The 26,244-nt window shown below is 47.3% G+C and overlaps 1 protein-coding gene across 6 annotated transcripts in view; it reads left to right on the forward strand.

Moving 5' to 3' along the window:
• The window catches only part of Stard13 (StAR related lipid transfer domain containing 13), a 213,665-nt gene extending 188,100 nt beyond the window's left edge, over positions 1-25,565 (forward strand). For 4 of the 6 annotated variants that reach the window (XM_051162824.1, XM_051162823.1, XM_051162825.1 and 1 more), the window contains 10 exons: positions 2,521-3,893; positions 5,295-5,468; positions 6,756-6,915; positions 11,609-11,807; positions 14,946-15,156; positions 15,981-16,095; positions 16,995-17,216; positions 17,720-17,937; positions 21,084-21,260; positions 24,298-25,565. In XM_051162824.1, the coding sequence (XP_051018781.1) occupies positions 2,521-3,893; positions 5,295-5,468; positions 6,756-6,915; positions 11,609-11,807; positions 14,946-15,156; positions 15,981-16,095; positions 16,995-17,216; positions 17,720-17,937; positions 21,084-21,260; positions 24,298-24,415 (2,967 nt within the window). In that variant the 3' untranslated portion in view covers positions 24,416-25,565. Of the gene's footprint in view, positions 1-2,520; positions 3,894-5,294; positions 5,469-6,698; positions 6,916-11,608; positions 11,808-14,945; positions 15,157-15,980; positions 16,096-16,994; positions 17,217-17,719; positions 17,938-21,083; positions 21,261-24,297 lie in introns of all 6 variants that reach the window. The other 2 variants (XM_051162822.1, XM_051162821.1) reach the window with 1 other exon arrangement.
• Positions 25,566-26,244: the final 679 nt, after the last annotated feature.

Consider the following 26,244-nt stretch of genomic DNA (forward strand, 5'->3'; position numbering starts at 1 on the left):
CAGGCTGGTGCAATAAGATCTTGGAGCTCCACAGAAGGGACTAGCTCTCTGGCTCCAGTCCTCAGAACCTGCCTTGGCATCCTTTCTTAACCTAAGTGAAGGAGATTTTATCGAACTTGTATGTGATTTTCTAGTGTTAGAAACAGGGGAGAGGAGGTGGTTGAAACCAACATTAAGTTTGCCTGCCCTAAAACTTTGTCACCTTCTCATAAGTGCCCAAAAATGTTCTGTTGAAAGTGCAAGAGGTTCAGTCTTAGCCTTAGGTATCAATAGCTCTAGGAAGCAGTTTGTTTGTTTGTTTGTTTGTTTGTTTGTTTGTTTGTTACAGATTTTCTCTGTGTAACAGTCCTGGCTGCCCTGGAACTCGCTCTATAGACTAGACTGGCCTTGAATTCACAGAGACCCGCCTGCCTCTGTCTCCCAAGTGCTGGGATTAAAGGTGTGCACCAGCACTGCCTGGCTTGGAATGTTTTATTGTTATTGTGGTTGTTTTGTTTTATAATAAAAATCCTGAGAGAAACTAGTAAGTATCAGAAGTTTATTTTGAGTTATCCTAGCTCTACATGCAGTTTTAATATTTCAAGTTATGTCACCAAAACTTTACACACATTTGTTGTTGTTATTGTTGTTGTTGTTGTTGTTTTAAATCAAAGCTAAATCAGCCGGCACTGTGGCACATGCCTTTAATCCCAGCACTCAGAGAGACAAAGACAGCAAGTGCGAGTTCGAGGACAGCCTGGTCCACAAAGTGAGTTCAGGACGGCCAAGGCTACACAGAGAAACTTTGTCTCAGGAAAAAAAAATCAAAGCTAAATCTTTTCACTGACATGGCACCACCATTGCAGTTCTTGAAAGTTTCTTCCATCTTGTGCTTCAATGTTCAAATTGAGGCTAACACAAACAGATAGACCCAGTGAGTACAGACTGTGAATCTGTGTGTTTTGACACACCCACACACGCACACATGCACACACACTGGGAGGTGAAGTCAGGGAGCTGTGGTGGGTGCTAGATGAGTAAAAACAGACAAACAGTGGAACAAACATTGAGAAGAGCAAAACCGCCCTGCTAAATGCACAACCTTGCTTAGTTCCCTGAGGAAATTCTGTGAGTCAGAGGCTGTTTTTAGCCTGACTTTATAGGTAATAGAGAGTTACATCCCAGGAGGGGAGGGGCTTGTGGTACCACTGTCATTCAGAGCCTGGGTTTATATAAACCAGATTCCAAAGGAAGATAAGTTCAAGAAACAACAAAATGAACAACAAGAATTAAACAGTTCTTAGGGGTGTGGTATTGGGGAGGATCTAACTATGAGCAAAATAAACAAACAGCCCCGTTCCTGACAGTTGGAAGTGCAGGCTCAGGCCAAAGAATTCTAACTTGAGACAATGGATCATACTGAGAGAAGCTGGTTAGATGGGGAACATTCTGGAGATCAGGGTTCTGGCCTGATTTTTTCTTTTTTCTTTTTTTCCTGTAATACAGCCAGAGAGAGGTGCCAAGGGCCCAGACTAAGAAAATCAGAGCAAAGGCACAAACCTGGGGAGTGATTTGAAAAACGGTTCCACAGTGGGTCTTAGTAATGATTATGGTAAGGAGCGGGTGGGAGCTGATGTTTCAGTTCATAATTTCTGGGCACAAGAAATAGACAAAACCAACCAGGGACACTGTAGCCCCAGGGAATGCAGACTTCTGTGTGTCACAGGCTGCAAATTCCAGGAAAACAAAAAACAAAAAACAGACAGGTCAGTGTGTGACATGTAAATGCAAGACTTTGCAACACAGTGACTGGAAGATGTGTACAGCTAAAGGTGCTCTCATTCAGGTTCCTTGACCATAAGGAGCCTGGTCGCCGCAGCGGCTGGGCTGGACTCTCTTCAAGTGTAATCTCTAGATTGCTGTGGACCTCACTACTTTAGGAACTCAGCCTGGGATTTCGCTGGGAATGCGTAGAGGGATAATGACAAGAATTGGGGTTTTCAGAGACTAAGGTAAGAAGTGTCAACTTTGAGGTGCCATGAGGCCACGGGTCAGCGAAGGAGAGATGTAAATAGTGGTCCTCGAACTCAGCAGAGTGGTGTCTGTGGAGGAAAAAATGTCATGTATTGGTGGGAACGAATTACTTTGGAAAGGACACTCTCTGTCTCTGCTGTCTTATCAGTTGGTGCTTGCCGCCCTTTATGACCAGCCAGGGGAAACTCCTTAGAAACCAAGAAAGGATGGGGGGGACTGTGTGCCAAAGGATTGAAAAAGTATATATTTAATTTTTACATATACACACACATATACATACATACATACTTACATTATATGTGAAAGGATGAAATTTTGGTAAATTAGAAGAAGCCCTCTGGCCGCCAGGGAAAAACAAGATGTTCGGGGGAGTGAAGGGGTTAGAGACTCACACCTCCTGGTTAGAAACTCACACCTCCTGGTTTGACTGAGAAGACAGAGGGAACAAGATGGGCGCAGCATGCAGCCATGCTCTGTGGACATGAACGATTCCCTAATGTTTTGCAGGGTGACGACTCAGATGAGGAAGATCTGTGCATCAGCAACAAATGGACTTTCCAGAGGACCAGCCGCAGGTGGTCCCGTGTGGATGACCTGCACACACTGTTCCCTGGAGCAGACAGAAACGGGTCCCCAGGAGGCCCTAGGATGAGAAACACGACCAGCAGTGAGAGTGTGCTCACAGATCTGAGTGAGCCAGAAGTCGGCTCCACTCACAGCGAAAGCAGCGGGGGCAGTGACAGCCGCAGCGGGGGCAGTGACAGCCGCAGCCAGTCTGGGCATCCTTGTACAGACGGTGCACTTGTGCTGGAGGGCACCCTGGGCAGCGGTGGCCTCACGCAGTCTCCCCAAGACCGTGTTAGCTACTCTTTTCACACCAAGAATGAGAAACCCGCCAGGGCCAGGGCGAAGTCGCTTCTGAAGCGCATGGATACCCTGAGAGCAAAGGGAGCACACGGGAGGCATAAGGGGCCGGCGCAAACAGGCGGCCTGCTCATCAGTAGGCCTGTGCTGCAGCAGGAGCCAGAGTCCTTTAAGGCCATGCAGTGCATCCAGATACCCAATGGAGATCTGCAGACGTCACCTCCGGCTGCCGGCAGAAAAGGTCACCCATGCTCCAGTAAGTCAAGTGGCGACGGCAGCCCCTTGGCGAACAGCAGCCGCGTGAGCACCCCATCTATGAAGGAACGCAAATGCCACCATGAGGCCAACAAGCGTGGGGGCATGTATCTGGAGGACCTGGACGTGCTGGCAGGGACAGCACTATCAGATACAGGGGACCAAAACCACATGCATGGGTTTCACTCCCAAGAGAGCTTGGTGGTCCTTGTTCCCAAGGACCACAAGCCAGGGACATTCCCCAAGGCACTGTCCATAGAAAGCCTCTCACCCACAGACAGCAGTGTGCTAAACTGGAGGACCGGGGGTGTCTCCCTGGACAGACAAGAGGGCCCAGGCATGAGGGAGCCCAGGCTCATGTCATCCTGCCACAGAGGCAGCCGAGTCAGTATCTATGACAACGTTCCCGGCTCGCATCTGTACGCCAGCACAGGAGATCTGTTGGACTTGGAGAAAGATGGCCTCCTCCCGCAGCTGGATGACATTCTGCAGCATGTCAGTGGCATTCAAGAGGTGGTGGATGACTGGTCCAAAACCATCCTGCCTGAACTGCAGGGTCAGGATGCGCTGGCAGGCGACCCTGGCTTATCCCTGTCTCCTAATCAGATCACTTTAGATTTTGAAGGCAACTCAGTCTCGGAAGGTCGGACAACACCCAGTGACATGGAAAGGGACAAGGCTTCTCTGAATGAGTCAGAGGCCACTGGGGTCAGAGAAAGAAGAGATTCTGGTGTGGGGGCCTCTCTGACCAGGCCAAACAGGTGGGTCACATGCTGCTATGAAGTTGCCGATCTTCTGTTTCGGAGTAGTTGACTGTACTTCTTTATGACTTTGTATGTGATTGCATGTATGTCTGCATATGTGTATGTTCACCATGTGTCTCCAGTACACTCAAAGGCTAGAAAAGGGCACCAGCCATGTGGGTGCTGGGAACCGAACCCAAGTCCTCTGCAAGAGCAGTCAGGGCTTTTAGCTGCTGAGGCACCTTTCCAGCCCATCTTTCGTTATCCCTTTTAACCAAGGTGGACAGACTGCTTATACCATCACCTGGGGGCCGTTCTGAGTAACGCACATGGTTAGGAATTCTTTCAACGGAGTTGTTTTTGTACACAGAAAGACTAAATCCATGTCAGTAGCTCATATCCATTTCTTTGTGTACCCTTTATTTCAAACTTTGTTTTGTACAAGACAAATCTAAGCAAGCACTGTAGTTGGGGGATCAGAGACAACTGTGGCCCAGTCCCTGTGCATAGCTTTTTTTGTGTGTTCTTTGAGACCTAAGGCTTGTTTATGCTTTGTGTTTGGCCTTTGCTGTCAGTTACTGCTCATAGACTGCACAAAAGCCGCTGGACAGAAGCACCCTAGAAAGTGCACTAAGGGATCTGACTCCTGTAGTTGGGAGCATTGTATGGGTCATCGCTGAGGTCCTTGAGGCTGTGATGTACCGTAGGACTCATTGGTATGTCATCTGTGCCTGTCACCTTCAGATGCCACCTCAGCATGAAGGACTGTGAGGAGGCAGGCATAGAAAGTAGGAAATACTGAACAAACTCAATGTGTTAAGACTCCTAGGCATACCCCCCTCCGTCCCCCCACCCTCCTTCTCTCTCTCTCTCTCTCTCTCTCTCTCTCTCTCTCTCTCTCTCTCTCTTCCTCTCTCCCTCTTCTCTTCCCTTCTCTCCCTCCCTCCATCCCTCTCTCCCTCTCCCCCCTTTCTATGACCCCTCTGTTTTATGTCTCTATCTCTTTGCCTCATTATCTCTCCCATCTCTCTGTCTCTGTCTTCATGTGTCTCTCTTTCATTTTTATTTTCTCTTTCACATACATACAGGTGCACACAAACACACACACATACACACGCACGTGCACACATGCACCTGATTAGCTGCCCTGAACACTTCAGGAGCAAAATTGAGAATAAGCAAACAAAGTTAAAAAAAAAAAAATACACTGCCTCTTATTTAAATCCCGTAATGAAACAGTCAATATACCCTATTCTGGGTTTCTACAACTTGCTAAGTCTGCAGCTCTGTCTTTGTTCCTTTTGCTCTGTTATTTTCTTGGCACAGAAACTCCTGGGTAGCCATTTGTACCAAAGGGCTGGCAAGAGCTTCCCAGTTCCCATCCACCAGGTGACTGGCAGCTCTGACCATCTGTTTCAGGCGCCTACGATGGAGCAGCTTCCAGCTCTCTCACCAGCCACAGCCATCTCCCGCCACCCTGCACATCAGCAGCCAGACGGCCGCCCAGCTGAACCTGCTCCAGCGTTTCTCGCTACTCCGCCTCACAGCCATCATGGAGAGGTACTCCATGTCCAACAAGCACGGCTGGACCTGGTATGTAGCACGGTCACAGGGATCACGTGTTCAGCGCTAAGTGGACAGCCATAAAAGGCCTCCAGTGTTTATATTTTGGTGTCCAGAGAATGGAGCACTGTGTGCTACCTTCTCCTGGAATCCACGGAGCCTTCTGCTTGACTTCTGCCCTCTGGGTAGCCGGGCTAGGCCTGGTGAAGCAAACGGGAAACACTGCTTTATTTGTAGCTCTTAGTTGGTTTCCAGGGAAGGGAGTCAGGTTCTGAGGAAAAAGAAAAAAGAAAAAAGAGGCCAGTAAAGAGTGATAAATTGTGAGCAGAAGACTTGGAAATAAACCTGCCATAAAATATTGCTGGCAGTTTATGAAGACACATCTGTCATTTTGTTCCTTGTGGCCAGCACAGAGCAAATCCCTTACGGCATTAATTTGCTAATTCTTCAAGTACACTTCTGTTTCCCTTGGCAAGTAAAAATGAGATTATGCAGTATGTCTTTGGAGTTAAGGATCTAATGAAAATCAACACTCTATGCAGACTTACTGCGGATAAATGAGTGAGTGATATATAAAGCGTTATATCATATGGTAAATATAGATGAACCAATGTGTGTTTATAAAAATGTTTTCAAAGGTTATAAATTGTGTGGTCAAATCAATATATGCATATGTGTTCAAATTCCCTTTAAGATGTAGAGCTGGCTCTGGTTAAAGACATAGCCAAGAAAATGTGGCTCAATTCTGCCTGCCTCCACTTTCTTCAACCCCAGCCAAGCTGGTTCTTCCTCTTATAAATTTTTACATGCATTTTTTGTTTTGTTTTGTTTTTTTCCAGGCAGGGTTTCTCTGTGTAGCCTTGGCTGTCCTGGACTCCCTTTGTAGAGCAAGCTGGCCTCGAACTCACAGGGATCCACCTGCCTCTGGGATTAAAGGCGTGCACCACCATGCCCAGCTATATACATTTTTTTTGTTTTTGTTGTTCTATTGGGGAGTTTTAGGTATTTGCTACACAAGAGCTATTTCAGCCACAGTTAAATTGGAAAAATTGCTCACCACCCCCGACTTGGAAACAGAGCCACAAGGGCCATTTGCTAATGTGGATCTTGTTACCTAACAGAAATGATACATAGGGAAGGGCCGAGACAGCCCAGCAGAGAGCCCCAGGGATGGTGATTGTCTGACATAGAGAGAGTTTAATTCTGCCTTTGCCTCTGAGTTATTCAGGAATTTGGCCTCCCTCTCGCTTGCTTCCACAGCCTGTCAGCACAGTGCGCCCCAGGAACCTTGCATGACCTGGTTTCTGTGAATTCCAGGTCCGTTCCAAAGTTCATGAAGAGGGTGAAAGTTCCCGACTACAAAGACAAGACCGTCTTCGGTGTTCCTCTCATCGTCCATGTCCAGAGAACAGGACAGCCCCTGCCTCAGAGCATCCAGCAGGCACTGAGGTTTCTACGTAGCAACTGTCTGGATCAGGTAGAGTGGTAAATCCCAAACGTGAGCTTGGGGTGAGAGGATGGTAGACTGAGTCAGGCCTATCCAGTACAAGGCACGCCTCAGCAAAAGGAGACAGCGCTGAGGTCTTTAATGCCGAGGTTCAGTATGCCAAGGCTGCATCCCCGCCTAGCTTTCCATGGTGTTCACTCCTTGGCTGGTTGAGTGACAACCTGGCCGATCAAAGAGAGTTGATATTAGTACCTTGTATCTATGTCTAATGTACACTCCCTTGAAACTGGGAAGTAGACTGTGACCTGCAGTGCATTTTAAGTTATTATCCCAGTGCAACTATTTACTGCACAACGTTCTTTTATCTCTGTCACATTGCTTCTGGGGGGAAAAAACAAATTTAGAATTTAGTTGTTTCTCCCTTTATTAATTTCTCAAAGCAGCCCAATAAGCAAAACAGATTTATTTACTTTTTTTTTTTTTCCAAAGCTCACAAGTACAATGTGAAAGCCATATCAGCTGAAACATAAACCCTAAGAGTCGATGGGAAAGTTCACGGGAAGGAAATAGTCCGGTCATTTTGTGCCTGCTGGACAGTTTAAGGACCCTTATAATGGTGGGCTCTGACCAAGCGCAGAATGAGATCCATACCATAATATACAAAGCTCTTCCAAATTGCTCCTCGTTCCTGTCTTCCATACTCCACCCCAAAACGAATGGCTTCATAGACTGCCCCTTGAGCAGCTGGCCTTCCAGCGTTCTGCAGCAGCTTTCACCCAGCACGCTCAAGGTTCAGAGGAGCCCAGAGAGGCCTTCTCTGTGTTTGGTTGATTTACCTTCTTCTGTGGCTCAGTGGGCAAGAAGGGGCTAAGCCGCGTGAACTCAGAGATCTTGGCTCCTGACATGTGTAGAGATGTTGAAACAGAGACCGTCCTTAAAATCACAATGACCCTTTGCCGAATTGAATGCTATTTGTAAGCATCTTTGGCTGAACTGGCTAGTGACCTTCTTTGACCATTATTCCCTAGAGACTATGATTTCACAATTTTGTATGTTTTCATGTCATAGTACCGGGCAGGTGGCTGCCATTTTGGATATTTGGGTAGGTAGCTGTTTTTGTTTTCAATGTAAAATGTCTGGCATTTATTGTAACATCTTAGTAGAGCAAACCAATGAATCTGGCTACGGACGTGTTCTTGTTTTCAGTCCTGGTTCTGCTCTAAATACACATACAGTCAGAGTTAATGACATCCCATTGGTGTCTTACTGAGAAAAACCTGGGACCTCTTGTCCAATGGCAAAAGTATTACAGCCATGCCCTCTGATAGAACGGCTCCCATTCTGTTGGGCTGGTTGGTTGGCACATGTCCAAGATTCTGGCTCGTGGAAAGTAGGTAGCCTTGGATGCAAACATACTTTTTTAGACCTCTCGATTTTTCTGAAGGTTTAGACCAGACCCACCCCTGTCATAGTTACCTGGGAGTTCTTTACTCTGTCCTTTCCTGAGGTCTAAAGTGTATACCAAAGGCATGGCCAGTACAGCCATTCAGAGGACAAGCAGCATGTGCTGGGGACCGGGGAAAGGAAGTGCAGCCCATCCACGCTTGAGCAGCCATCGTAACTGTCACAGCTTGTTTCAGACAAGTATACTACAGTCTGTTCTCGGTCTCCCTACCCCAGCTAGTGTCAACACCGTGGTCCCCACAGTGAGGCCAACATCTAAACCTAGCCTCACTTCCTGTTGTTGTAGTCACTGCACTGTTAGGAGGCCTTTTTCCCACCAGACTTGGGCATGATGCCTCCTACCCCCACCCATCATTGATAAATCCACTGTCAAGATGCTGTTGGCGATATTGGCCAGGGTGTGCCTGTTCTGTGAGAACGAGAGGAAGTCCATGGCTTCGGTACTGGAGGACCGTGTTTCTTTTGGCCCACTGGCCTGTGTTTTGTATTGTAGACTCCAAGTTCATCTAACTGGGTGTGTTTTCCTCTCTGTACTGCCTACTAGAAAGCTCAGAAGCAGAGGCATATCCTGCCTATAGGAAATGTAGGTACCTCTCCGGGCCACAAATTTCTTGCAACCTCGTTCCCAGCTTGAGTTCCCCCTTTTTCCTTTTTATTTTTTCTTTGCTGTAATATTCCTTTCTAGTCCCTTTCATAGATCATTATAAGCCATGCTGTTTCTTGAACCAGTTTGGATGTAAATGAATGAACTGTAATGTCACTGGGTAGAAAACACCGCTGCCCATGGAGTCTTAGCCATATCTACACTTGAATCACTCCTATGATTGGGCCCATCTCCCTTTCTGAAGCCAAAATTGGAGAGAGAAAGTAACTCATAGGAATAGAGGAGAGTGGGCATACAGACTTCTTCAGACCGACTACACTGGCTTCTCCCCGATGTCAGTCTGAGAGGGTCCCTTGGTGGAAAAACTCTGTACAGACCTCTGTAGGAGAAGACCCTGTTGAGCGCAGAGGTACTGATGAGCAATGTAGCCTGCCTGGGAAGGTGATGCTTCTCTTGGGTCAGCAAATAACCAACCAACCAAACAAACAAATAGATAAATAGATAACAAGCAGCCGTGGGTTGTCCAAAGGGACATAGATGGTGCCGTGTGTATCGCCTTCCCTTTGCATGTCGTGTATAGGGGAGCACATAATGCAAAGAGCAGTAACAGGAAAGTAGAAACAAGGAAAACTAGAGAAGCAGGAAGAAGCCAAGGCAGCTGGGACAGGCTGCCCTGGTGCTCTAGAGCAGATGAAAGCTAATGAGTCCATACAGCAGGAGGCAGGACTAGGAGGGCAAGGGAGCAGGTGCTCTTCCCTTGCCAACTGGGTCTTGTCAGAACTGAAGAGATTCACTTCTGCACAGGACTTTGCACTCTCAGTCCAGGCTTGTGGAAAACCAGACTACCCTCAAACAACCTTCCTGTCAGCCACGGTCTATGTATGGCTCTGGCACTGAGCACCTCAGGAGGCCACCTGTAATTGTGGGGTCCCTTCCCTAAGGCTAAACAGTCATTGAAATACCAGCACTCATCAAAAGGCTATCAAAGCCAGCAGCACGGAACCCTGAAACAGTCATTGCTGACCCGTATCCCCCATACTCCCCAGCGCTGTGCAGTTTATGTATGAGGAAGTGCAGTGTATCCCTTTCACCCTCGTAGATGGAGTGAAGAGGGTTAGCCTTCAATTGCAGCCACCTGTTTTCTGACATGGTAGCCCGCGTGACTAGCCTTGCTTTGCTGTATGAGCTCTCACATCCGTCCTAAATCACCCACGTGCTGCAGCACAGGTTAATCCTGGCTCCTGATAAATACAAAGCTCCTGCAGCGAGAGGCTCAGCCAACACGGTGCAGAATCACTGCCCATCACACACACACACACACACACACACACACACACACACACACTGCTTTCTGAATAAGGCTAACCTTTCTTCATTAGCCGGGCCCATTTCTAAAGAAGAGGAAATGGAAGCCCTGATAAACATCATTAAGCCCTGCAAGGATTAGCATAAGGGACACACACCAGGGAGGAGATTTAATACTATTTAGATGAAATTTGAATTCTAATGCAGCACTCACGCCCAACCACTTCTTCTAATGGAGCCTCAAGATTTAAAAGCCTAATAATTCTGGGAAGACATTTTGAGTGGAAGCATTCTCTACTCCGGGTGCTCAGCAGCTGACTACCTGAGACACAGGAAAGATGATCTGGGACCATCTATGTAAACTACTGTTTGAGCCCTGCCTTTGTGGTAGCTAGGGACTGAAAACAAAAGAGAAGAAACAGGTGAAAGTAACCTGAAGGGACACTCACCACTCAGCCTTCTGTCATTCGGTGGGGAGCTCACAGGCAAGAGAGGTCCTTGTGCAGTGGGGTTTTCACAACCTAGCACCAGCTGCTTCCTAAAGAAGGTGCTGACGGCTCTTCCCGAGGACCTGAGTTCAATTCCCAGCACCCACCTGGCAGCTAACAACTGTCTGTAACTCCAGTTCCACAGGATCTGGCACCCTCACACAGGCATACAGCAGGCAAAGCGTCATTGTACATAACAAGGAAATAAATCTTTTTTAAAAAGAGAGAGCGAGAGTATGTGTTGGAGATGTGTTGAAGGCAGGTAAAAAGCAGGCCTGCTGGGACCCCATACAAAATGAAAATGTAAGATTTCTCTTTCAAAAAAAAAAAAAAAAGATTTCTCTTTCCTTTTTATTTTTTAAAAGGTTTAACTGTTTTAATCTTATATGTATGAGTTTTTTGCTTACATGTGTGTATATGCACTCTGTGCATGCCCAGTGTCCACACAGGCCAGAAAAAGGCATCAGATCCCCTGGAACTGTAGTTATAAAGGGTTGTGAGCCGCCACATGTGTGCAGGGGATTTTTGCCTTCTCTGTTCACTAATGACTCCTAGTATATGCTTTATACAGGTGCTTGTTTAAAAAACTGAACAAAATTACACAAGAGTTTACAACTCAGAAAGAATATCTATCTGAGTGTGTTTCCGCATTGAGTTTCCACTGTAGCTCTGTGTGTCTCTATTGGATGGGAGGAGTCAATCCTTGGCTGTTACCTAAAGTAGCTATACTGGAAATTCAGAGTGGTTGAGGTAGGATGGTCTGACTCCCAGCTCCTCCGATCCTGGCCCCAGGCTACCTCGTCACAGCCAGGAGTCCTACCCAGAGGAGCCCTGGCTGACGTGTTCCTGTGACTCATTTCAGGTGGGTCTTTTCCGTAAGTCAGGAGTGAAGTCTCGCATCCACGCCCTACGCCAGATGAACGAGAACTTCCCTGCGAACGTGAACTATGAAGACCAGTCTGCGTATGACGTGGCAGACATGGTGAAGCAGTTTTTCCGGGACCTTCCCGAGCCCCTTTTCACCAACAAGCTCAGTGAGACTTTCCTCCACATCTACCAGTGTAAGTGCCAATAACACCATGCGTCCGGCTGTCGAAAGATGATGTTTTTGTTTTGTTTTGTTTTGTTATTCGAAACAGGGTTTCTCTGTATAGCCTTGACTGTCTTAGACTCGCTTTGTAGAACAGCATGATCTCAAACTCACAGTGAACTGCCTGCGTCTGCTGGGATTAAAGGTGTGCGCCACCACGCCCGGCCAAAAGGATGGAATTTTAAAGACTGATTTGTTGCGTGTGTGTGTGTGTGTGTGTGTGTGTGTGTGTGTGTGTGTGTGTGAGTGTATATGTAGCACACTCATGCAGTACCCACAGATGTCAGAAGAGGCTGCTAGATGTCTCGTAACTGCAGTTACGAGTGGTTGTGAGCCACCATGTGGGTGCTGGGAACTGAACCTTGGTCCTCTGTGAAAACGTTCAACACTTTTTAGCTGCTGAGCCACATTTCCAGCCCCATAAAAGATGGCATTTTAATGATACAAGTAATTCAGGAACCTGTGAAAAAGTATATAAAAGTTACAAACCTACCTCTTCAGAAATAGCCTTCGCTCAGTTTTGTATGTGTCTAAACACACCTTCTCAACATCCATACATGTTGACTCACTGCACCTTTGTGTGCATCCTCAAGCTCATTTCCAATGTATTTCTAATATATTTAGAACATAAAAGAACCCAATAGAATTGTGTGTATGTGTACGTGTGTGTGTTAAACCTGTCTTACTTTTTTTGAAAGGTAAATATTCAATTGGATATAAAATGTGATAGTAGATTTATAGTCAAATGTATCCTGAAGGCTGGAAACAAACAAGAACGTGGATGCATTTCATCTGGTGAAATGATAGCAAACCAAACCGAGGTTATACCTTAATTCGGCTAACTTATACTTTTCATTTGGAGGATTTGAAGTGACGTTAAATCAGTTGTTCTTCACAAAGCCACTTTAGCTAACGTAGTAATGAGAGGGACAATTGATTTAAAAGCCCATTCTGCTAAATGAAGTTACAAAGGCAGACGTGAGAAATGAGCACGCAGGTCTTTTCTCACTGGGATAATGAAATCATTACAACTGGCTAACAGCTTCATTGCCCAAGTACCAGTTCTTAGGGAGAAACTGGCTCACAGACTTTGATTTTTACACCAAAATGTGCCTCAAGGGGGTCCTGAGAAGGAATTGCTCCAATCAGAACCCGCCCCCCCCACACTCGAGAGACTCCATAGCAAATGTGTTTAAAAGGTGTATAATATTGCAGATTCAGAGAAGACTTTAAGTACCACCTGTAAAAACAGAATGAAGGGATGACACCCTAAATAAATATTATTTCGTCAAAGGGAATAGGTGAAACTGAATTAATGATATTGGCTCCTAGAGCCCAAAAGAAAGCTCAGGGCCATGTTGCTGAGAGAGGTCACGCTCTGTTTTTCCATTAGACGTCCTTATGGATATGAGTGTTAACATTTAATCAGTCCTTGGGTTGAAGTTGACACTATCTATGGGCAAAGCTCAATTGTTTCCAAGAGATAAATATTCCTTTGGCTCTTGCCTAGGCTTACAACCAAGAAGCCAGGTCGAAGAGAGGTTTCATTTTATCTGGGCACTCATTGACAGAGCAGGGCGGTGCTGAGCGCAGCAGAGCTTAGCCAGGACACAAAACACAGGGCGAACCACTAGCGGGTGATCACGCTGTCCTAGAGATTGGATTTCCTAGCCTTCTGGACAATGCTAGAGTAGGCCAGGAGCACACACAGAGCCAGGACGCGGGTGAGGGGGCACCTGTGGCTCTGGAGCAGCCAGTGCCATTCTTTTCTTTCTTTCTTTCTTTCTTTCTTTCTTTCTTTCTTTCTTTCTTTCTTTTCTTTAGGTTTTTTTGAGACAGGGTTTCTCTGTGTAACAGTCTTGGCTGTCCTGGACTCCATTTTGTAGACCAGGCTAGCCTCAAACTCACAGCACTCCACCTGCCACTGCCTCCCGAGTGCTGGGATTAAAGGCGTGCGCCACCGCGCCTGGCAATGCCGTTCTTTTCTATCACACACTTCCCCCAGTAATAAATATCTGAGTGTCTATTTTTCCTTCCTTAATAAATTAAAGACACGTGATATACACTGAGGTTGCTTGCACATTATAAAGCACAGTTGAAAGTGCAAGGGATTGTCAGGACCACCCTGCCCCGTGACCCAGGTGTGCAAACACCCTACCTTGGAGACCTCCACTTCTGGGTGTGGCTTTTTAAGGAAGATAACCATATTCACCAAAGTGGGCTCCTGTCTGAATCAAACCTAATTGATCATGAAAACAACACAACCGGAAGGGCAGCAAAATGCAAGCCCAACTTGTTGCAATTTTCCCATTTTCCACTTTGTGTCCTTGAGCTATTGGCCTCGAGCCTATATAATCAATGCCCACCGCCTCCACAGGAGTCACTCTGGGGGAGGTTGAGATGCCATTCACTCCCCACAGCTGCAGGGGACCTGGCTCCTGTTCCTCAAACACAACTCAAAGCCCACGCTTTAAAAAGGCAACACGGGGTGGCCACTCAAAGTCAAGCTAGCACATTCTGCAAACTGAGCCCTGGTGGCTTACAGGGACAGGCTGACCCAGGAAGCACTGGCTCCCTATGAGTGGCCGAGGGCAAACAGCTCACCCACTCCCTGCTCGTGGTTCATTGTGCCATGCCAACCACAGGGCCTGGGACTCTACTGTGGTAGGCAGAGGCCAGGTCTTTGTTGCTTTTTTTACCCAGTGGCTTTCACAGCTGTGTCCTTCCCAGCCATGGCTGTCCCTGAAGGTGCTACCCAAGCTACCTGGCCAAAGAGGGTGAGCAGGACACTTAGATCCTGGAGTTTGACGGATGAGGTTCACACTCCAGCTCTGTTGATGTCTCCAAGTGTCTTCTGTCTGGAATACAAGAATGTTCATGCAGCCGGGCGTGGTGGCACATGGCCTTAATCCCAGCACTTGGGAGGCAGAGGCAGGTGGATGGCTGTGAGTTCAAGGCCAGTCTGGTCTACAAAGTGAATCCAGGACAACCAAGGCTACATACACAGAGAAACCCTGTCTCAGGGAAAGAAAAGAAAAAAGAAAAAAGACTGTTCATGCATTCTTCCCCACTGTCCCTCTGATAACCTGGTACCTGCGCTTCTCTTCAGATGTCCCCAAAGAGCAGCGGCTGCAGGCCGTGCAGGCGGCCATCCTGCTGTTGGCGGATGAGAACAGGGAGGCCCTGCAGACACTCCTGTGCTTCCTGAATGATGTGGTGAACTTAGTGGAAGAGAATCAGATGACGCCCATGAACCTGGCCGTGTGCCTGGCCCCCTCCCTCTTCCACCTGAACTTACTGAAGAAAGAAAGTTCACCAAAGTGAGTTTTCCTCGTTGACAGCATCACTAGACCAAACCAGGTCCCTCCTCCAAGACCCATTTTCTTTTCTCTCTTTCTTTCTTTCTTTCTTTTTTTTTTTTTTTTTTTTTTTTTTTTCTGGTTATTTTTAGACTGGATTTCTCTGTGTAGCCTTGGCTGTCCTGGACTCACTCTGTAGACCAGACTGGCCTCAAACTCACAGCGGTCCACCTGCCTCTGCCTCCCAAGTGCTGGGATTAAAGGCGTGCACCACCACGCCCGGCTAAGACCCATTTTCTTAAGAAGTAAAATTAAACTAAAGTGTTCTCTGGTCCAGTTCAGATAGATGATCACGGGGACACTTGTGGGAGCAGAATGACTTGCCCTCATTCCTGGGCAGGGACTCATAGCATTCCCAAGGTAGTCCTGAAGTGCATCAGCTCAGGTCCGGAAAGCCTGAGAAGTTTTGTCCTATTTTATTTGAGTGGGAAGGAGAAGGAAAATACAAAAAAAGGTATTTCACCATCATTGGTTTAAAAGGCTATATTTAAAAAACAGCATGGGAACCTGCAGTTGAGCGGTTTTAAGTGGGGAAAAAAATCATTTTCCCACCTACAGCTCTTCCTGTCATTGTATTTTTCCATGACTTTTGGTTGTGAGCTGCCAGCCTGCCAGCCTGACTTGGAGCATGTAAAGATGTGTGGTCATTGGTTTTTATTTGGAAATGAGAAAGCCTGGGATCTGAGCGGCATCTGGGGCTAAACGTCAAGCAGATGGGATGATCAGGGAACCCCAGCACACTCTGGCTTGGGGAACCTGCTCAGCACATTCATTTTCAATTACAGAGTCATCCAGAAGAAATATGCCACCGGGAAGCCAGATCAAAAGGACCTCAATGAAAATCTAGCTGCAGCTCAGGGGCTCGCCCACATGATCACAGAGTGCAACCGGCTCTTTGAGGTGAGCTCTTGGCCTGGGAAGGAGCAGACACTCGGGAGTCTTAGCCCTCACTCTACTATAAAGAGCTGGCTATACAGTCAGGCTTTGGCAGTCACGGCTGCTTGGGGCTCAGCATGATGAAAGTTTCTAATGCAGATAGAAACTTTGCTTCCTTTGTGAGCTTTAAGGCCAGTTGGCCAATTACAATATATTTTGTTACCCCAAACTTGATTAGCATCCTCCTCCTCCTCCTCCTTCTTTCTCTCTCTCTCTCTCTTTCTGTTCCTCTCCTGTGTGTGCATCTGTCTGTCTGTCTCTGTCCCTCTCTCTCTATGTGTCTGTCTGTCTGTCTGTCTGTCTGTCTGTCTGTCTGTCTCTTTCTCTCTCTCCATGTGTGTGTGTGTGTGTGTGTGTGTGTGTGTGTGTGTGTGTGCGCACATGTACTTGAATATGAGCATTGAGCAATCCCAGTCACTAGAATCAAGGACAGCCTATGAAGGTAACCGTGCATGCATTAAGAGGCAAGTGGATGAGACACCAGGCACACGCTCTGTGGCAACATTGGCATTTGTCAGTGAGAAAACTGTACTGAAAACTGTGAAGCCATCCATTTCTGAATTATAACTGAATTTTCCCTCAGTGTGTCAGTGTATATGAATGAGTGAAGTTGCCTGAGCCCACTCTTGCCAGATGGAATAAAAAGAAAAATGGAACACAGGACTGGGAAGGAGTCTCAGTGTTTTGCATAATGAACATAGGCCAGGACCACATGTGTGTTTCATAACTTTAAGAAGGTCTCTCTCAGCCTTGGACCTGATCTCAGATGGACCTTGACTGTGGACGGGATGACTTGGATTCCTCTGTCCCTCTCAGCGTCTCTAACCCAACTGCTTTGCTCTTTCGTGCATTCATTGGCTCAGGTTCCACACGAGATGGTAGCCCAGTCTCAGAGCTCATACTTAGAGGCCGAAATCCATGCACCCAGCCTGGAAGACTTGGGAGCACAGCTGGCAGAGAGCGGGGCAACTTTCCACACATACCTGGAGCATCTTGTCCAAGGCCTCCAGAAAGAAGCTAAGGAGAAATTCAAAGGATGGGTCACGTGTTCCAGTCCCAACAACACAGACCTTGCTTTCAAAAAGGTAGAGTTTACTTCTGCTGCAGAATGCGTGCTGAACCCCAGGACTTCACACCTGCCGGAATGGTGACGGTCCGGGTGCTGTTCAGAAAGCCACCAGTAGCACTCCTATCAGAGCCCAGGCTGGACCAGAGGGTTTCTGGGTCCCAGTCTGCTTTGTGCCTGTCTCTGTATGATGCCGGGGGGGGGAAAAATCAGTGACCAGCATGTTTCGCTTGTGAAGGTGAACATTCTAAGAGAACCTGGCAGAGGAGAACCACGTACAAGTCAAGTAGGTTAAAGCGTGCCTGGCTCACACAGCTCGAGTGTGTTTGTGCCTGTGGCTGTTTTGATTAGCGTTCTCCTCATCAGCTCAAAGACTGAAGCGTGTGCCTTTTAACTCTGGGTACGGCATCGCCTACTCACCTTATATATATCCAGTGATGGTTTGGAATGCCCAGTACAAGGAGGTAGGTCTGGGTGGTCCCCAGTAACCTCTTCAGCTCCTGCCCCTGTGTCTTTACCAAGGTGGGGGACGGGAACCCGCTGAAGCTGTGGAAAGCATCTGTGGAGGTGGAGGCACCTCCCTCCGTGGTGCTGAATCGTGTGCTAAGAGAGCGCCACCTGTGGGATGAGCACTTCCTGCAGTGGAAGGTTGTGGAAACGCTGGACAGGCAAACAGAGATCTACCAGTATGTGTTGAACAGCATGGCCCCACATCCCTCCAGAGACTTCGTGGTTCTCAGGTAAGCTTGACTCGGTGGCGTACACGGTCCTGCTCCAAAGGCCGGATGAGAGCTGATGACAGAAGGGCTTCTTGGAGTCCTCCCAGCCTGCTCTGGGGCTCTAAACTCAGCTCTCTGTGACCTTGCCTTAGTTATGCCTGACTTCCGGCATCTTCCCACAATCTACAGCTCACCCCAGCTCTCTGACAGCCCCTCTCCTTGTGGTTCCTGCAGTTTATTGGGCCATGAATATCACTCATTTCCTTAGAACAGAGGCCTCAGAATAGTGCAGTTTGTCAGGTTTGTCTGCCAAATTATGCAAACCAAAGCCAACTGGCCTTACTCCTGGTTTGGCCTTTCTCCCTGAGGAAGAAAGCAGGTCTTCATTTTGGGGAACTTGGAGATGGGAGGGTATGTGAACTCACATGTTCACAGCTAACTGCCCTGCATGGAAATTCCAGCTCAGCCCTGGAAGTCCAAGCGTGCCGAGACACCAGGCATTCCATTAGAGCTCAGTCTCGGCAAAGTGTCCTGGGCCCCCGTGTCTCCTGTTCAAATAATGCTTCTGGTGGGCTTAGGGCTTAATCCCAGACCTCTGCTCTCTTGGTGTGGAGTGGGATGCTCAGCCAATCACAGGAAGTTTGCACAAGAAATGCACTGTGTCACCAGCAAGAGCAGGGGTTGGGAGAGTTAAGAACATGAACAAAATGTAATTACAGCAATATATCTTTTTTTATTAAAAACACAAGCAATCTCTTCACAGATCAGCAGTGTAAGAGGCTTTGCTGGCGAAATCCCCAAATGTATATTTGAAATAGTCGCCTTATGAAGTGAGTTTTGAGGGCAAAGCAGAGGTGATTCTTCATATGAGTCCTTTGTGCCTTTGGTTTGGATCCTTAGGACCTTAACTTTTAAGTGGCTGTTTCTCCTACATATCTGTGAGGGTGCCGGGCGTGGTGGCCCACGCCTTTAATCCCAGCACTCGGGAGGCAGAGGCAGGCAGATCACTGTGAGTTCGAGGCCAGCTTAGTCTACAAAGCGAGTCCAGGACAGCCAAGGCTACACAGAGAAACCCTGTCTCGAAAAACAAAAAACAAAAACAAACAAACAAACAAACAAAAAAACCCATACATATCTGTGGATCCCAGAGGTCATGTCCTGATGAGAAGGTAGGCCATTAGCTAGGGGTGGCCTCCGGTCAGTTATTAAGGCATCATCTATTTTAGCTGCTGTCAAGAATGGACACTGTGGACACTGACAGGGGGTCCCTACAAGGAACCTACCAGCCTACTGTCTCTTGTAGACCATCCCCTCATACTTTACTCCAGTCACAGCTTCTGGCTCCAAGGGGTGCTGTGGGTGGACATAACAGACCTATCTTGCTTTCCTCTCAGAGTTTAGGTTTCTGAGTGTGTATGTGTGTGTGGGGGGGGGGATAGGAGTGTGCATGCCTGCACACACGTGCCTAGGATCAGGTTCCATGTACTTCACTATTTTTGAGGCAGGGTCTCTCTCTCTCTCTCTCTCTCTCTCTCTCTCTCTCAGACCCGTGGCTAGTGGCTAAGCCAACTGGCCAGAAATCCCCAGGGAAGAAGCATCCTGCCTCCACCTGCGCAGTGATGAGTCACAGGCCTGCACCATCCTGGCTTTTTGTGTCAGAGCAGGAATCAAGCTCAGTCCCCCATGTTTATGCTCCTTTACCAACTAAGCAATCCCCTCAGACCCGCTTCATATTTTGCTGGGGACAGACAATAAAAAATAAGAAAAGGATACAGGCTTACTTATCCTAGAGGGAATAAATAACATGAGGAGAGAGTGAGGATAGAATTTCTGTATAATATATATATATATACATGTATATGTGTGTGTGTGTGTGTGTGTGTGTGTGTGTGTGTGTAGCCCAAGGCTACATATACACACATATATAATATATTATATATAAATATATATTATATGTACCATATATAGATACACACATAATATATATATACACACATTTTATATATATACATATATGCATGCATGCATACATACATACATACGTACATACATACCCATACACATAAAGGTACATGGGCTGTGAAACTCAGTGCAAGAACTCGGCCCCAGACCTGGTTCATGCCCTCAGAAATGCCCTAAGTTTGATTCAAGAAGGAGAAAAGGGAGGAGAGAGGAGCAGTCTCACCAGGGTGAGGACGGCACCATCTCTCTGACATATCGGGCCCCCGCACCCTCAGATTCTCATCAGGCCTCTTCGCTTTTCTGTTGCTTGTGATGAAATAGTCTAGAGTGGCGATTTCTACAGGGAGTAGGTAGGGATTTGGCTCCAGAGTCTGGAGGGCTGAGGTGTCTGAGAGCACCCAGCCACAGCATAGCAGAGGCCATGGCAGGACAGAGCAGTCCTGCCACAGAAAGCTCTTCCATGGGAAAGCCATTCCTCTAGTAACTTGTTAACTCATTCGCCAGGTAACCCAAGAGCGGATTAACCTGAGTTAACCACCGTCTGACCACATCATCCACCGTGGGGCCCGTGCCATCCACAGGGGCTATGCCAGCTAGGCATCTCTTTCCCCTAGTGGGCTTTAATGACCCTCCTGCCTCTCTGTCTGGACTCAAAGCAACTCTATTTATTTCTTTTCCCACTCAAGAGCTACTCAGCTATCTGAGCCAAGCTATTGGGTTGGTGAAGGTTCAGTTTCTTTTAAATTAGGCAGATCCTGTGGTTGCTAAACCTTTTATCACTTCCTCCAGGAAGTGTATTCCTCCTCTGTCCCCTCCCCCAGACACACCTTGCACTTTTTTCAGGTTGTCTCTCCTCCAACACTGAATGCATCATCATGTATTCCATTGCTTCTCAGGCCCAGCACATGGGTGCACTCAATAGACAAAGAGAGCAATTAGATGAGTAAGTGCTGGTTCAGAATTGGAGTCCCTTCGATGATGGGCAGGAGCTTCTTTGGCAGACCAGGACGGGGCCTCAGTTTAGGGTCCCAAACCCAAGTCTGGAAGTAGGAAGCTGAGATCCATTCTTTGAACCTCACAGTGTGAACTTCACAGAAGCTCACAGAAGCAGTTAGCTTAATCCAAGTGCCTAACACCAGCGCCTAGAGCCCAGGTTTGGAGCGGCTGGGAGACATCACTCTCATTCGTGGCTTGCTTGTCTCCAGGACCTGGAAGACTGACTTGCCCAAAGGAATGTGCACCCTGGTGTCCCTGTCTGTGGAGCATGAAGAAGCCCAGCTGATGGGTGGTGTGCGGGCGGCAGTGATGGACTCTCAGTACCTGATAGAACCCTGCGGTTCTGGCAAGTCCAGGCTGACCCATATCTGCAGGATAGACCTGAAGTAAGTGGCCACGCCCGATGTTGGTAGACAGGGTCCTCAGGAGCCTCTGCTCTCGTGGTGTGTGCACCCGAACCCCGTCTGTTGCTCTGGTTTCTTCTTCCTCTAGTCTGTTCTCACCAACATGAACCAGCTTCCACAGAGGACCACATGCCCTCATCTTACTTCTTCCTGCTTCCTAAAATGCTGACCTTTGGCCTTTGCCAGGCGTGGTGGCACACACCTGTAATCCCAGCGCTCAGGGAGGCAGAGGCAGGTGGATCTTTGTGAGTTCTAGGCCAGCCTGGTCTACAGAGTGAGTCCAGAACAGCTAGAGCTACACAGAGAAACCTTGTCTCAAAAACAAACAACAACCAAGAAAGAAAAAAAAAAAGAAAGAAATTGCTTTTCTTTGTTTTCCTTTTTTCTTTTTCTAATTTATTCCTTTCTTTTCACTAACAAGTAAAGGTGTGGTGTTTGTGGCACACACAAGGATGTTTCGACACATGTCCACATAGCAGAATCACCAAGCCAAGCTATAAAAATATCTAACAACGCCGGGCGGTGGTGGCACACGCCTTTAATTCCAGCACTTGGGAGGCAGAGGCAGTCAGATCACTGTGAGTTCAAGGCCAACCTGGTCTACAAAGTGAGTCCAGGACAGCCAAGGCTACACAGAGAAACCTTGTCTCAAAAAACCAAAAATAAATAAATAAAATATCTAACAATGACCAAGAACATGCTGGGCATGGTGGCACATGCCTTTGATCCCAGAATTCGGGAAACAGAGGAAGGTGGATGCTGTGAGTTCAAGGCCAGCCTGGTCTACAAAGCAAGTCCAGGACAGCCAGGGTGACACAGAGAAACCCTGTCTCAGGGAAAAAAAAAAAAAAAAAAACAAGAACATGTTGTTTCCCCTACAGTCACCCAAGTAGCACACGACCACTCTCGGAGGCCAGCAAGTCAACCTTGTGGAATGAGGTGAAATGGAAGTCATTAGAGTCAGGAGATGGAGTGTTAGAGTGAAAATCACCAGAGGCTCCCAAAACGCTCCTGCTGCTTCTCTGGCACAGGTACAGCTGCCTGCAGCATGTTTCAGAACAACTAGAAGGGCACACAGGTCCCAGCAGAGAAGTGTAGCCAGTGGTCAAAGAAGTGGAGACACGCCTTACCATGTGCTGGTTACAGCACGCGGGCCACAAATCTCTGAATTCTCCATGAGGAAAGTTAACTATAGTCATCATGATTGCTCACAGCCGCAACCCAATTGAAACCCAGTTGGCCTCATATGATCAGCGCCTCTCTCTATGTGGTCTCTGGGCAGCACCATTCTACCCTGTAAACCAGGGAACTCCATGTTTCTAGGGTCCACGTAGAGGCGAGGGCAGGCAGTACGCAGCATTCTGAACTTAGCTTCTTGTGTTGAACATAGTGACATCCTTCAGCTTCATTGTGGTAAAGATGACTAAGAACTGTCAGGTAGATAGGCAGAGAAATAGATGATAGATGACTAGATAGATGATGGATGGATGGATAGATGACTAGATAGATGACAGAAAGATAAATATATAGATGATAGATGATGGATACATATATAGATAGATGATGGATGGATGGATAGATAGATGACTAGATAGATGATAGAAAGATAGATATATAGATGATAGATAGATAGATAGATAGATAGATAGATAGATAGATAGATGATAGATACCAGTTATTCTCAACCTTCCTCATGCTGTGACCCTTAAATACAATTCCTTATGTGGTGACCCCCAACCATAAAATCATTTCATTGCTACTTCATAACTATGATGAGAGCCACTGATACATTATAGTTGCCATATTTGCTTTATCTAACCACATAGCACTTCACATTAGGGTAATCCCACAGCTCAGCCCTTTGTGAATAATTCCTGGTGTCGTCCTTATTTTCTATTTTGAGGACACATGCAGAACACACAGATACATCACGCCTCAGTAATTGTGAATTTTATTCTGTTTCTTATTTTTATTCATGTGTATGTATTTTATTGCACGTGCCCATGTGAAAGCCAGGGGTCAATGCCAGGTGTCTTTCTCGGGTTCTCCCTCTGGGCGCCTGGAGGGGGGAGGAGGGGAGGAGGGGAGGAGGCAGAATCTCTCACTGAACCTGGTGCTCACTCACTAGCTCAGCTGGCTGAACACTGAGCAGAGACCTTTGCGCCCCTGTTTGTGCCACACCCAGTGTTTTTCATAGTGCTGAGGATTGCTGCTTTGGAGCCTCAAGCTTGCACAGCAAACTCTTTTTTTGAGACAAGGTTTCTCTGTGTAGCCTTGGCTGTCCTGGACTCACTTTGTAGACCAGGCTGGCCTCGAACTCACAGCGATCCACCTGCCTCTGCCTCCCGAGTGCTGGGCCTAAAGGCATGCGCCACCACGCCTGGCCACAGCAAACTCTTCATTGGAGGAGCCTTCTCTTCAGGCTGTCTTGTGTTGCTTTTTACACGTGCCCTCCCCACCCACCACTGATCCTAATTTAAATTGAATGCTTTAAGGCATTCATGGTGCTAAAGCTGAACTCGTTGCTTAGGTAGATATAAATTTAGTTGCATTTTGTTATTGGGTTTGGGAAACTGTTGGGGTTTTTTGTTTTGTTTTGTTTTGTTTTGTTTTGGAGGTTTTGGTTTTTCAAGACAGTGTTTCCTATGTAGCCCTGACAGTCCTTAAACTCACTCTGTAGACCAGGCTGGCCTCAAACTCACAGAGATCTGCCTGCCTCTGCCTCCCCAGTGCTGGGGTTGGCAGCTTGTTGTTGGGTTTTGGTCAATTTCCAGATTCCGTGTGAGTCTTCCCATTCCCTTTGAGAAGTTGGTAACATTTTGAAGCACCTGATGAATTGCGAAGACAAAGTGCTTGGTGACAGAAATACTGGGTGACAAGATGAGGTCCTCAGACCCTTGACACGACAGCCACAAGCTGTTCCCAGAATACTGTTGCTCCAAGCCCAAGGACTATTCCTCCTCCAGCACCCCAAGTCCTCTGACAAGTTTCCCACTTCCTTTCTGCTCTCTCCCGGCAGGGGTCACTCCCCAGAATGGTACAGCAAAGGCTTTGGACACCTCTGTGCTGCAGAAGTTGCCAGAATTAGGAACTCTTTCCAGCCTCTCATTGCTGAGGGTCCAGAAACAAAGATCTGATCTTTCCCCAGTGTGACACCAAACTCAGGGAACAGGAAGTGATGAACCGGAAGTGATAAAGCCTCACAGCATGGAGGGTGCGTGAATGTGAAGGAGAGTGTGTCACTGTGGGAACAGGAGACCACGGAGAACGTTCTTAGCCTGCCTGGAGATGGCTGATCCCTACTAATACCTGTCGGAACATTTATCTATAATGCTTAAAATTAAATGGATTATTCTTACACGTTGACTAATTTGCTACTTAAAGGCTTCTAAGAAGCATGTCTTGGCTGTAAATAACTGTACTGTAGCATTTGTATATGTGTGTATATCTCCATTTACTGTATATATGTAAAATACCAGTTTTGTATATAATTCGGTATCTGACTCTGTGAGTCTCCTCACATGGCACTTCTGGGTTGCTGCAGACCCTACGTCCCTCCTGTCCTGCCAGCTGAGCAGAGCCTGCTGCCAAACACCAAAGCATGAAGTGTGTAGTCTCGTCTGTCTGCAGATGCTTACCCAAAGATTAGCTAACCAAAGAAAACCGAAGTTAAAATCATCTTCCACGTGTTGGCCTCGTATTTGTGATGTTTAAAAACTGGAGTGGGTGGTATTATGATAAAGTGGGGGAAATAATACTTGCTTCTCTTTAACACAAAGCAGCAGGTGAGAGCTTATTGCCAAATCCAAGACTAGATTTTGCATCGCCTCTGGGCCCATCCCATGAAATTTGAGTGAGATGTCTGGCGACTGCTGGAATTAACACCAGGGGCCGAAACAGAGCTGGTACTAACACAACCCGCCTTAGGAATAAACACTGGAGCCTCTCCACGGAGCCAAAAGGAGCCGCATGCCCTCTCTAGATTCAGACAGTTCTTACAATGCTGTTTAGCGATCTATTCGACCAGTGGCCTCAATGGCCACAGTTATTCAACATGTTCTTGCACTGACCTTGATTCTGGACACCAGACAAAGTGAGATGGTGGTCCATCGAGCATCCAGGGTCATCACAGCTTCAGGGAATTCCAAGTGTCCTGTATATGACGCTCTTACAGTCTAAGTCATTGAAAACCTTGCCATCTAAAAGACGGGGTTTTAAACTAACCGGAAGACCAAAACTGTGCCGTTGGTTACTTGTCAAAATTCCAGGCAGATGTACCAACTCCAGCTTCTTTATCACCCAGCACCGGTGCCAGCGCATTTGCCCCTAACCTTATTTATTATTGTACAGACTGAGCAAACTGGCTTCCCTTAACCAAGTGAGAGTGGATTTACTGTTTTTATTGTAATGCAACATCTGCAGAGAGGTCACTTACCGTCTGGCTTCCAGGAGAGATTTTTCTTAGGTTGTCTGGGCAGAGACTGATTCAGCAATTAGTGGTGAAAGAGAAGGGAAAGACAAGTGTGTGTTTTCAGGGCTTTTCTCGTTGTGTTATGGACACTACTGTGATGTTTTATCTGTGGTGTGCAATCATTTTATTGGGAGGAATAGAGATATTTTCTGTATGTTTCGTGTGGCACAAGGAGAACCAGGGTAGGAGTTTTTCGTTCTCATGTCTGCCTGGGAGAGTGGCAGTCAGACCACAAGCTGCCATCTGAGCAGTGCTCTGTGGAGTGGACAAACTTCCTTCTGCCATTGTGTCATGCATGCCAGGCTGGATGACTTTATGTATTGGCAAGATCATCAGTGGAGCTTGGTCTGGGCCAACACTGTTCCTGCTGGGGCACTATGCCTTTGAAAGCAGGATGGGCACCCCAGGATGGGTGGCACTGTCCCCCAAGGAGCACCCTTACTTTGCATGGGCTGGGAATCCCTGGAAGACCTTGTTAAAGTGCTCCAATCCGGC

This window comes from Acomys russatus, chromosome 19, assembly GCF_903995435.1.
Source record: "Acomys russatus chromosome 19, mAcoRus1.1, whole genome shotgun sequence".
Lineage (NCBI taxonomy): Eukaryota > Metazoa > Chordata > Mammalia > Rodentia > Muridae > Acomys > Acomys russatus.